The sequence below is a fragment of the Pan troglodytes genome, chromosome 20, assembly GCF_028858775.2.
Source record: "Pan troglodytes isolate AG18354 chromosome 20, NHGRI_mPanTro3-v2.0_pri, whole genome shotgun sequence".
NCBI lineage: Eukaryota > Metazoa > Chordata > Mammalia > Primates > Hominidae > Pan > Pan troglodytes.
Genome location: NC_072418.2, coordinates 35,949,750 through 35,962,625, shown reverse-complemented (window position 1 = coordinate 35,962,625; position 12,876 = coordinate 35,949,750). Strand labels below are relative to the sequence as shown.

General features: G+C 44.6%; 1 protein-coding gene across 4 annotated transcripts in view; it reads left to right on the top strand.

The window, feature by feature from the left end:
* Window positions 1-12,876, top strand: part of SLC7A9 (solute carrier family 7 member 9) — a 39,174-nt gene that overhangs the window by 8,279 nt on the left and 18,019 nt on the right. For all 4 annotated transcript variants that reach the window (XM_016935622.4, XM_001152116.3, XM_001152169.3 and 1 more), the window contains 3 exons: window positions 935-979; window positions 1,620-1,743; window positions 3,048-3,151. In XM_016935622.4, coding sequence (XP_016791111.1) covers window positions 935-979; window positions 1,620-1,743; window positions 3,048-3,151 — 273 coding nt within the window. The remainder of the gene's footprint in view (window positions 1-934; window positions 980-1,619; window positions 1,744-3,047; window positions 3,152-12,876) is intronic.

Here is a 12,876-nt window from a genome sequence, read left to right as displayed (position 1 = left end):
TCCTCGGCCTCCCAAAGTGCTGGGTTTACAGGCGTGAGCCACTGCGCCCAGCCCCAAGCTCTTAATTAAACAAAGAATACTCAATAGCACTTCTATTTAACCTTGAAAATCATTAGGTTTGGGAGCCTCTCTGAACCTATTATGGTTTGGGGGACTGCCCTACAAAAATAAATAATACCATATAAATTTTATATATTTATCGAGTTTAGTGGATGAGACTCTGTTTTTGTCCTTTTTTTTTTTTTTCTTTTTTTGAGACGGAGTCTCACTCTATTACCCAGGCTGGAGTGCTGTGGTGAGATCTCAGCTCACTGCAATTGCTTGAATCCCCCAGGTTCAAGCAATTCTCCTGCCTCAGCCTCCCGACTAGCTGGGATTACAGGCACCTGCCACCATGCAGGGCTAATTTTTGTATTTTTAGTAGAGACGAGGTTTTACCATGTTGGCCAGGCTAGTCTTGAACTCCTGACTTCAAGTGATCTGCCCACCTCGGCTTCTCAAAGTGCTGGGATTACAGACGTGCGCCACTATGCCTGGCCCATTTTTGTCCTTTAAGGAAGAAGCATGGCCGTCTGCAACGATGGTCCTTCTCTCCTGCAAAGCATTTATAGATTTAATTCCCTTTTCAGACAAAGAATATTCCATTTTTTCAAAGCACCCTGGGGACTCACTACTCCTGATTGTTCTTGAAAATCCGTGTGATTCCCAAGGAGGGCAAAGGCTCAACCAGCGGACAGATACGTAGGTCTAGGTAGGGCCCCAGGCCCCACCACTAGCAGGGCCATTCACCTGGAAAGAAATTCACCTGGAATTCCTGCAGGAGAATTTTTTCTCTGGTAGAGAATCTTAAATGAGGCCAACATTTATTATTGTGGGTTTCATTATCGAAAAAGAAAGTCAAGGTGTGTGACGCACGTTACTTTCCTTTTTCCAGGAATCAACTCAATTACATCACAGAAGAACTTAGAAACCCTTACAGGTAACAGCTGAATCAGTGCAGAGGACAGTAGCCAGGCAGCCTGATTTCTCTTCTCCTAGTGAGGGCTGGAGCTGTTTCCCTGGGTATTCCATGATGCCCTTCCCGGCAGTGAATTATTTCTTTTTTTTTGAGACAGAGTCTTGCTCTGTTGCCTAGGCTGGAGTGCAGTGGTGCAATCTCAGCTCACTCATTTTTGTATTTTTTTAGTAGAGATGGGATTTTGCCATGTTGGCCAGGCTGGTCTTGAACTCCCAACCTCAAGAGATTCGCCCATCTCGGCCTCCCAAAGTGCTGGGATTACAGGTGTGAGCCACTGCACCCGGCCAGCGAATGGTTTCTTATGAGCTCACTATGCACGCTTAGAGTTTGGTTTGGTTTGGTTTGGGACAGAGCAGTGGCTCTTAAGGGAGGGAAGAGCTTGGTCTTCCTTTATCTCTGGCTTATTTTGCTTTATAAACAGTTCCATGTGAACTGCTCTGGAGTCTGAGAGAGGCAGCATTCTCATTTGAAAACGTCTTACGTTCCTGCTGGGGCTCTGCTACCTGTGATTCTTCTCCCTGGGAGGGCCTCAGGGAGGGCGTCCATCTCCCGCGGGAGGCTGTGGTCTGAACCTGGGTCTCCGTGTCATTGCCCCTCCCAGAAACCTGCCTTTGGCCATTATCATCGGGATCCCCCTGGTGACGGCGTGCTACATCCTCATGAACGTGTCCTACTTCACCGTGATGACTGCCACCGAACTCCTGCAGTCCCAGGCCGTGGCTGTGGTGAGTGCCCGGGCATCGCTGCTGGCGGGGGCTGTGGCTTGTGGGAAGGGGTAAGGCAGGTGTCAGCACTGGAGGTGAGCTCCCTCCCAGGGAAGGAGGGCGATATTCACGGACGGGGACACGGACTGGGCACGCACGGCACGGAGCTGGAGGCAGGGCCGGGCTAGCCAGGGTGAGGGTTCGACAGGCAAGCATGAAGCAGAGGCAGAAAGTGCCAGGGAGTCAGGGGAGGTCATTATATTAGGTCATTATATATTAAAAAATATATATATTTTTGGCAAAACTGGCAATTACTTTTGCACCACCCTAAATAATAATGAATCATAGAAGGTGAGAGGTGAGAGGCATTGGGGTCAGTGAAGAGGTGGCTGGGGGCCTCCTGCAGTTGCAAACAGACAACCACGTGTTGGGGATTTGGAAGGTGGAGGAGACGCAGTTTGGATAAGTGTTGAGGTCACTGACCACAAGACTGGGGGCTGCTGAGGTGGGAGGGAGAATTCAGCCATTCCGGTTGGAGTGGGGGTTCAGGGAAGTGAGAGGTGAAGGTGTCAGGATATTGAAATGACCAAGAATTACGCAGCTGGGTGTGGTGGCGAGTGCCTGTGGTCTCAGCTACTTAGAAGACTGAGGCAAGGATCACTTGAGCCCAGGAGATTGAGGCTACAGTGAGACGTGATCACGCCACTGCACTCCAGCCTGGGCGACAGAGCAAGATCCTGTCTCCAAAAAAAACAAATTAAAAAATAAAGATTTGGCCAGGCATGGTGGCTCATGCCTGTAATCCCAGCACTTTGGGAGGCCGAGATGGGTGGATCGCAAGGTCAGGAGATTGAGACCAGCCTGGCCAACGTGGTGAAATCCCGTCTCTACTAAAAATACAAAAATTAGCTGAATGTGGTGGCATGCGCCTGTAATCCCAGCTACTTGGGAGGCTGAGGCACGAGCATCGCTTGACCCTGGGAGGCAGAGGTTGCAGTGGGCCGAGACAGCAACATTGCACTACAGCCTGGGCAATAAGAGCAAAACTCCATCTCAGAAATAAATAAATAAATAAATAAATAAATAAATAAATAAATAAATATTTATGCCAGGGAGTAGTAGATAAGAGACTTCTCTTGCTATCACAATATCTGGAGATAGGCGAGTGGCGTTCTCCTCTCTCCTCTGCAGTGGAGGAGTCAGAGGCTGTGCCCCGAGGCGAGGTGGGTCGCTGGGTCCCCTGGGAGGCCAGAATAGCTTTTGAGGGCCGGCCGCTCTTGGAGGCCGAGAAAGACCCTCAGGACTCATCTCGCTTCTCTCACCAGACATTTGGTGACCGTGTTCTCTATCCTGCTTCTTGGATCGTTCCACTTTTTGTGGCATTTTCAACCATCGGTGCTGCTAACGGGACCTGCTTCACAGCGGGCAGGTAGGGGACCCCCACCGTCACTCCCAGGGTGGACAGGGGCGGCGAAAGCAATATCACCCCTGAGGAAGACACACAGCTAAAATCCTCAGGGTTCTGCCAGGCGAAACCCACGCCAGTACAAGTAGGAGACCCAAATCCAGAGAAGGGATGTAGCTTGAACCCACACCGCAAACTGGCCAGGAAGGCATGGATGGGCCTGCACACGGGAATTGATCAAGGCTGCCTGGAATCTCAGCCTTTCCACTCCAGGGGGCCCTAGTTCCCAACATGAGGGGGAAGCTGCCCATGCTGAGGCGAAGGGAAGCGACACCGCGTGAATGAAGCACTGGTTTTCCACGTGGCACTTTTTACCTTTTCACCTAGTGATATTTTTCACGTAGTGATATTTCCTGAACATCTTCCCCATGTTAATATATACAAACTAATTTGCTAATTAGCAAATTAATAAATAACCCAGAATTGGCTAACTTTCCCTTAAAGGGCCAGATGGTAAATATTCCAGGCTCACAGGCTGCATAAACCTCTGTCACAGATTCTCAACTCTGCCTTGGTACCCAAGAGTGAACAGCCATGGTCATGTTCCAATAAAACTTTATTTGCACAAACAGCTGTGGTTTGCCAATCCTTTAGACCCATCTGGTCTAGAGACTGCCACCAGCTGTGTTGTATCACACTTTCAGATGCAGCATAACTTAACAAATCCTTCACTCACACCTGGGTGTGGGTGGTTTCCATGAACGTTGCCGCAGTGAACATCCTCGAACACATGTCTTGGCTTAGTTGTCCAGTGTTCTGAATGGATATATTTCAGAGTGAAATTGACAAAGTCTGTGTATGTTAAAAAATGAAATACCATAAAATCATTCTTCTAAAGCCAAACCGAAATACACGTAGTGCTAGGCCTCCAACTTCGTTCTTTGTCAAAAGCGTTTTGGCTAGATCCTTTGTATTTCTTTATAAATTTTTAAATTTAAATTTTAACTAATTAATTTTGAGGCAAGGTCTCACTCTGTCGCCCAGGCTGGAGCGCACTGGCACAATCTTGGCTCACTGTAGCCTCTACCTCCTGGGCTCAAGCAATCCTCCCTCCTCAGCCTCTGGAATAGCTGGGACCACAGGCACGTGCCATCACACCCAGCTAACTTTTGTATTTTTAGTCAAGATGGGGTTTCACCATGTTGCCCAGGCCCATTTCGAACTCCTGGCTCAAGTGATCCTCCTGCCTCCACTTCCCAAAGCCCTGGAATTACAGGCATGAGCTATTGTGCCCAGCCTTATATTATTTTTGAGATGAAGTCTTGCTCTGTCACCCAGGCTGGAGTGCAGTGGCATGATCTCACCTTACTGCAGTCTCCGCCTCCCTAGTTCAAGCAATTTTCTGCCTCAGCCTCTGGAGTAGCTGGGATTACAGGCACCTGCCATCACGCCTGGCTAATTTTTGTATTTTTAGTAGAGACGGAGTTTCACCATCTTGGCCAAGCTGGTCTTGAACTCCTGACCTCGTGATCCACCTGCCTCAGCCTCCCAAAGTGTTGGGATTACAGGCGTGAGCCACCACACCCGGCCGCCTTATTTTAAATTGACAAATAATAATTGCTTATATGGGCTGAGGCAGGAGGATTGCTTGAGGCCAGGAGTTCAAGACTAGTCTGGGCCACATGGTGAGACTCCGTCTCTACAAAAAGAAATTTAAAAATTAGCTGGGTGTAGAGGCCCATGCCTGTAGTTCCAGAAGCCCAGAAGTTCCAGGCTGCACTGAGCCATGATCACACCACTGCACTCCTGCCTGGGTAACAGAGTAAGACCCTGCCTCTAAAAAATAACAACAATAATTGCATATATGTATGTGGTACAGTGTGATGTTTCAATACATGTAAACATTGTGGAATGGCATATGTATCACCTCACATACATCTTTATGGTGAGAACATTAAAAATTCACTAGCTGGCTGGGCGCGGTGGCTCACGCCTGTAATCCCAGCACTTTGGGAGGCTGAGGCGGGCGGATCACGAGGTCAGGAGATCGAGACCATCTTGCCTAACATGGTGAAACCCTATCTCTACTAAAAATACCAAAAATTAGCTGTGCGTGGTGGCGGGCGCCTGTAGTCCTAGCTACTTGGGAGGCTGAGGCAGGAGAATGGTGTGAACCCGGGAGGTGGAGCTTACAGTGAGCCAAGATCACGCCACTGCACTCCAGCCTGGGCAACAGAGCAAGACTCCGTCTCAGAAAAAAAAAAAAAATCCACTAGCTATTTTGAAATATACACTATTACTAACAATAGTCACCTTGCTGTGCAGTAGATCACCAGAGCTTATTCCTCCCATCATACTGAAACTCTGTAGCCTTTGACCAACATTTCCCCTTTTGCCATCCCAGGCCCCTCTGGTAACCAGCGTTCTACTCTCTATTGCTATGTTTGAATTTTTAGATTTCATGTATGTTGCAGGTGATTACAACTATCTGGGCTGGTGGTACAGGGATAAGAAGAATTTACCAAGACAGCTGTAGGTCAGGAAAGGCAGATTTATTAGAGAAAGTAGGAAAATACATTGCAAGGGTGCAATGAGCAGGTCAGCGAGAGAGGAACTGACTGCAAAGAGACAAAGCCTTGCTGGGGATTTTATAGGATGGTGCTTGTGCTGTGTGCTGGACAGGGGTATGTGCAGTACTGATAATGCCAAGGTTGCAGTGAGCTAACTTGCATTTTTCTATTTTTTTTTTTTTTTTTTTGAGACGGAGTCTTGCTCTGTCACCCAGGCTGGAGTGCAGTGGCATGATCTCGGCTCACTGCAAGCTCCACCTCCCAGGTTCACGCCATTCTCCTGCCTCAGCCTCCTGAGTAGCTGGGACTACAGGTGCCTGCCATCACGCCCGGCTAATTTTTTTGTATTTTCAGTAGAGATGGTGTTTCACCGTGTTTGCCAGGATGGTCTTGATCTCCTGACCTCGTGATCCACCCGCCTTGGCCTCCCAAAGTGCTGGAATTACAGGCGTAAGCCACCCCGCCCGGCTGCATTTTTCTATTAGCTGAGGGACTGGCGATCACTGGGCACAGGAAGCTTGTAAGTTATTTGTGCAGGGGGGCTATGTGTCCTGGACCATGAAGAAAGGTGGGCTTGTAGCTTATCTGTTTTATCTCTTTTGGCTTTCCCTTGGTCCCACCAGCCTGACTCATTTTCCCTAATTAGGACTCCATAATATATAAGGGAGATCATGGGATATTTGTCTTTCTGTGTCTGGCTTATTTCACTTAGCATAATGTTCTCTAGAGTCATCTCTGTTGTCAAAAAATGACAGAATTCCATTCTCTTTAGAGTCGGAATAGTATTCCATTGCGTATCTATTACATTATTTTTGTTCATTCATCTGTGATGGACACTTAGGTTGTGTCTGTGTCTTGGCTGTGGTGAATAACGTTGTAATGAACATGGGAGTGCAGACACCTGACATGTGGATTTCAATTCATTCAAATATATACCCAGAGGTACACAGGAGTGCAGGTATCTGGCATATGATTTCAATTCATTCAAATATATACCCAAGGCCAAGAGCAGTGGCTCACGCCTGTAATCCCAGCACTTTGGGAGGCCGAGGTGGGTGGATCACATGAGGTCAGGAGTTCGAGACCAACCTGGCCAACATGGTGAAACCCTGTCTCTACTAAAAATACAAAAATTAGTGGGGCATGGTGGCAGATGCCTGTAATTCCAGCTACTCAGGAGGCTGAGGCAGGAGAATTGCTTGACCCGGGAAGCAGAGGTTGCAGTGAGCCGAGATCGCACCAGTGCACTCCAGCCTGGGCGACACAGTGAGATACTCCATCTCAAAAACAACAACAACAAAAAACCATTGCCCAGACCAATGTTACAGAGCTTCCCTGTTTTCTCCTAGGAATTTTACAGTTTCAAGTCTTATATCCATTTTGAGTAGATTTCTTGTCTAAGGGGTGAGATAAGAGTCCAATTTCATTCTGCCAGCTTTCCCACTTGCATATGAATATTACAATCAGCTTGCCAGTTTCTACAGTAAAGCTGTTGGGATTTTGATCAGGACTGGGTTGAATCCATAGATCAACTGGGGGAAGACTCTGCTGTCTTAAAAGTACTGAGTCTTCCAGCATGGGTACGGTGGCTCACACCTGTAATCAAAGCACTTTGGGAGGCCGAGGGGGAGGACTGCTTGAGCCCATGGGTTAGAGACCAGCCTAGGCAACATAGTGAGACCCCATGTCTACAAAAAATACAAGACTTAGCCAGGCATGGTGGCACATGCCTGTGGTCCCAGCTACTCAGGAGACTGAGGTGGGAGGATCGTGTGAGCCCAGGAGGTCGAGGCTGCAGTGAGCTGAGATTGCACCACTGCACTGCACTCCAGCCTGGGAGACAGAGTGAGACCTTGTCTCCAAAAAAAAAAAAAAAAAAATACTAAGTCTTCCAATCCATGGGTGGACTATTTAGGTCTTTAATCTTGTTTTAACAACTTTTTTGTTTGTTGGTGTTTTTTTTTTTTTTTTTTTTTTTTTTTTTTTTTTTTTTTTTTTTTTGAGACAGGATCTTGCTTTGTCACCCAGGCTGGAATGCAGTGACACGATCCTGGCTCACTGCAACATCTGCCTCCCAGGTTCAAGTGATTCTCATGCCTCAGCCTCCCAAGTAGCTGGGATTACAGGCATATACCATCACACCTGGCTAATTTTTGTATTTTTAGTAGAGACAGGGTTTCACCATGTTGCCCAGGTTGGTCTTAAACTCCTGGCCTCAAGTGATCCACCTGCCTCAGCCTCCCAAAGTGTTGGGATTACAGGCGTGAGCCACTGGGCCCGGCTTAATTTTCTGTAAAAAAAAGTTTTTTGAGTAGTTTTTGGTATATAGTTCTTGCACATCTTTTGTCAAATTTATTCCAAAGAATTTCATTTTTCATACTATTGTAAATGGTATTGTTAAAAAAAGTTGCTTAATTTTTAGTTTCTGATAGTTTATTGCTAGTATACACAAACACAATTTTAACAGTTCTAATTAAGGTACAAATATAAAACTCACCCTTTGTAATTATACAACTCAATTATTTTCATAAATTTATAAGGCTGTACAAACATCACAATCCAATTCTAGATCATTTCCATCACCCCAAAAATTTCCTCATTGCCTAATTAATCCCTGCTTTCACCCGCAGCCCCAGGCAACCACTAATCTACTTCTGTCTCTATAACTTTGCTTTTTCTTGACATTTCATCTAAATGGAATGACATGGGCCAGGCGTGGTGGCTCACGCCTGTAATCCCAGCACTTTGGAAGGCCGAAGTGGATGGATCACTTAAAGTCAGGAGTTCAAGACCAGCCTGGCCAACATGGTGAAACCCTGTCTCTACTAAAAGTACAAAAATTAGCCGGACGTGGTGGGCGCCAATAATCCCAGCTACTCAGGAGGCTGAGGCAGGAGAATGGCTTGAACCTGGGGGACGGAGGTTGCAGTGAGCCGAGATTGCACCATTGCACTCCAGCCTGGGTGACAGAGCGAGACTCCGTCTCTCAAAAAAAAAAAAAAAAAAAAAAAAAAAAAAAAAAAAGTTTATAGCTTTGGTCTTGTAAAATCTGGCAGGACTAATGCTCCCACGTCAGACTTCTCCTTGTCTGTTTAGCATTCCCTATACACTTACAATTATTTTGTCCAGTTCCAAAAGTACTGCTTGCATTCTGATTTTATGGAATTTCTATATTAATTTCTGGAGGACTGATAAAAAGATTTGACAGTATTCACCTTGAGTCTAAATCTCCCTTCCATTAATCAACTCCCATCCTCCCGGTTTCACTTCTTTTGGGAATTAATATCAAGTTCATATCAATTCAAAGTTAAGATACGTAGTTGTAAATAGATGGGTCTTTGTGGCATTTGTATTGATTTCTAATTTTACTGCACTGTAATTAGAGTATGTGACCTTTATGATATCAAGTCTTGATTTAGGGTTTTTGTTCGTCGTTTTGAGACAGCGTCTCGCTGTCGCCCAGGCTGGAGTGTGGTGGTGCAATCATGGCTCACTGCAGCCTCAGACCCCTCCCTGTGCTTAAGTGATCCTCCCACCTCAGCCTCTCAAGTAGCTGGGACCACAGGCACGTGCCACCATGCATGGCTAATATTAAGTTTTTTGTAGATGTGAGGTCTTACTATGTTGCCCAAGCTGGTCTCAAACTCCCGGCCTCAAGCAATCCACCCACTTCAACCTCCCAAAGTGCTGGGATTACAGGTGTAAGGCACAGTGGCTGGCCTGATATCAATTCTTTTTTTTTTTAATTTTATTATTATTACACTTTGAGTTTTAGGGTACATGTGCACAATGTGCAGGTTTGTTACATATGTATACATGTGCCATGTTGGTGTGCTGCACCCATTAACTCGTCATTTTAACGTTAGGTATATCTCCTAATGCTATCCCTCCCCGCTCCCCCCACCCCACAACAGTCCCTGGAGTGTGATGTTCCCCTTCCTGTGTCCATGTGTTCTCATTGTTCAATTCCCACCTATGAGTGAGAACATGCGGTGTTTGGTTTTTTGTCCTTGCAATAGTTTGCTGAGAATGATGGTTTCCAGTTTCATCCATGTCCCTACAAAGGACATGAACTCATCATTTTTTATGGCTGCATAGTATTCCATGGTGTATATGTGCCACATTTTCTTAATCCAGTCTATTGTTGTTGGACATTTGGGTTGGTTCCAAGTCTTTGCTATTGTGAATAGTGCCACAATAAACATACGTGTGCATGTGCCTTTATAGCAGCATGATTTATAATCCTTTGGGTATATACCCAGTAATGGGATGGCTGGGTCAAATGGTATTTCTAGTTCTAGATCCCTAAGGAATCGCCACACTGACTTCCACAATGGTTGAACTAGTTTACAGTCCCACCAACAGTGTAAAAGTGTTCCTATTTCTCCACATCCTCTCCAGCACCTGTTGTTTCCTGACTTTTTAATGATTGCCATTCTAACTGGTGTGAGATGGTATCTCATTGTGGTTTTGATTTGCATTTCTCTGATGGCCAGTGATGATGAGCATTTTTTCATGTGTCTTTTGGCTGCATAAATGTCTTCTTTTGAGAAGTGTCTGTTCATATCCTTTGCCCACTTTTTGATGGGGTTGTTTTTTTCTTGTAAATTTGTTTGAGTTCATTGTAGATTCTGGATATTAGCCCTTTGTCAGATGAGTAGGTTGCAAAAATTTTCTCCCATTTTGTAGGTTGCCTGTTCACTCTGATGGTAGTTGCTTTTGCTGTGCAGAAGCTCTTTAGTTTAATTAGATCCCATTTGTCAATTTTGGCTTTTGTTGCCATTGCTTTTGGTGTTTTAGACATGAAGTCCTTGCCCATGCCTATGTCCTGAATGTTATTGCCTAGGTTTTCTTCTAGGGTTTTTATGGTTTTAGGTCTAACATGTAAGTCTTTAATCCATCTTGAATTAATTTTTATATAAGGTGTAAGGAAGGGATCCAGTTTCAGCTTTCTACATATGGCTAGCCAGTTTTCCCAGCACCATTTATTAAATACGGAATCCTTTCCCCATTGCTTGTTTTTCTCAGGTTTGTCAAAGATCAGATGGTTGTAGATATGCGGCATTATTTCTGAGGGCTCTGTTCTGTTCCATTGATGTATCTCTCTGTTTTGGTACCAGTACCATGCTGTTTTGGTTACTGTAGCCTTGTAGTATAGTTTGAAGTCAGGTAGAGTGATGCCTCCAGCTTTGTTCTTTTGGCTTAGGATTGACTTGGCAATGCAGGCTCTTTTTTGGTTTCATATGAACTTTAAAGTAGTTTTTTCCAATTCTGTGAAGAAAGTCATTGGTAGCTTGATGGGGATGGCATTGAATCTATAAATTACCTTGGGCAGTATGGCCATTTTCACGATATTGATTCTTCCTACCCATGAGCATGGAATGTTCTTCCATTTGTTTGTATCCTCTTTAATTTCATTGAGCAGTGGTTTGTAGTTCTCCTTGAAGAGGTCCTTCACATCCCTTGTAAGTTGGATTCCTAGGTATTTTATTCTCTTTGAAGCAATAGTGAATGGGAGTTCACTCATGATTTGGCTCTCTGTTTGTCTGTTATTGGTGTATAAGAATGCTTGTGATTTTTGTACATTGATTTTGTATCCTGAGACTTTGCTGAAGTTGCTTATCAGCTTAAGGAGATTTTGGGCTGAGACAATGGGGTTTTCTAGATATACAATCATGTCATCTGCAAACAGGGACAATTTGACTTCCGCTTTTCCTAATTGAATATCTTTTATTTCCTTCTCCTGCCTAATTGCCCTGGCCAGAACTTCCAACACTATGTTGAATAGGAGTGGTGAGAGAGGGCATCCCTGTCTTGTGCCAGTTTTCAAAGGGAATGCTTCCAGTTTTTGCCCATTCAGTATGATATTGGCTGTGGGTGTGTCATAGATAGGTCTTATTATTTTGAGATACGTCCCATCAATACCTAATTTATTGAGAGTTTTTAGCATGAAGGGTCGTTGAATTTTGTCAAAGGCCTTTTCTGCATCTATTGAGATAATCATGTGGTTTTTGTCTTTGGGTCTGTTTATATGCTGGATTACATTTATTGATTTGCAAATGTTGAACCAGCCTTGCATCCCAGGGATGAAGCCCACTTGATCATGGTGGATAAGCTTTTTGATGTGCTGCTGGATTCGGTTTGCCAGTATTTTATTGAGGATTTTTGCATCAATGTTCATCAAGGATATTGGTCTAAAATTCTCTTTTTTGGTTGTGTCTCTGCCAGGCTTTGGTATCAGGACGATGCTGGCCTCATAAAATGAGTTAGGGAGGATTCCCTCTTTTTCTATTGATTGGAATAGTTTCAGAAGGAATGGTACCAGGTCCTCTTTGTACCTCTGGTAGAATTCGGCTGTGAATCCATCTGGTCCTGGACTTTTTTTGGTTGGTAAGCTATTGATTATTGCCACAATTTCAGAGCCTGTTATTGGTCTATTCAGAGATTCAACTTCTTCCTGGTTTAGTCTTGGGAGGGTGTATGTGTCCAGGAATTTATCCATTTCTTCTAGATTTTCTAGTTTATTTGCGTAGAGGTGTTTGTAGTATTCTCTGATGGTAGTTTGTATTTCTGTGGTGGGATCGGTGGTGATATCCCCTTTATCATTTTTTATTGTGTCTATTTGATTCTTCTCTCTTTTTTTCTTTATTAGTCTTGCTAGTGGTCTATCAATTTTGTTGATCCTTTCAAAAAACCAGCTCCTGGATTCATTAATTTTTTGAAGGGTTTTTTGTGTCTCTATTTCCTTCAGTTCTGCTCTGGTTTTGGTTATTTCTTGCCTTCTGCTAGCTTTTGAATGTGTTTGCTCTTGCTTTTCTAGTTCTTTTAATTGTGATGTTAGGGTGTCAATTTTGGATCTTTCCTGCTTTCTCTTGTGGGCATTTAGTGCTATAAATTTCCCTCTACACACTGCTTTGAATGTGTCCCAGAGATTCTGGTATGTTGTGTCTTTGTTCTCGTTGGTTTCAAAGAACATCTTTATTTCTGCCTTCATTTAGTTATGTACCCAGTAGTCATTCAGGAGCAGGTTGTTCAGTTTCCATGTAGTTGAGCTGTTTTGAGTGAGTTTCTTAATCCTGAGTTCTAGTTTGATTGCACTGTGGTCTGAGAGACAGTTTGTTATAATTTCTGTCCTTTTACATTTGCTGAGGAGTGCTTTACTTCCAACTATGTGGTCAA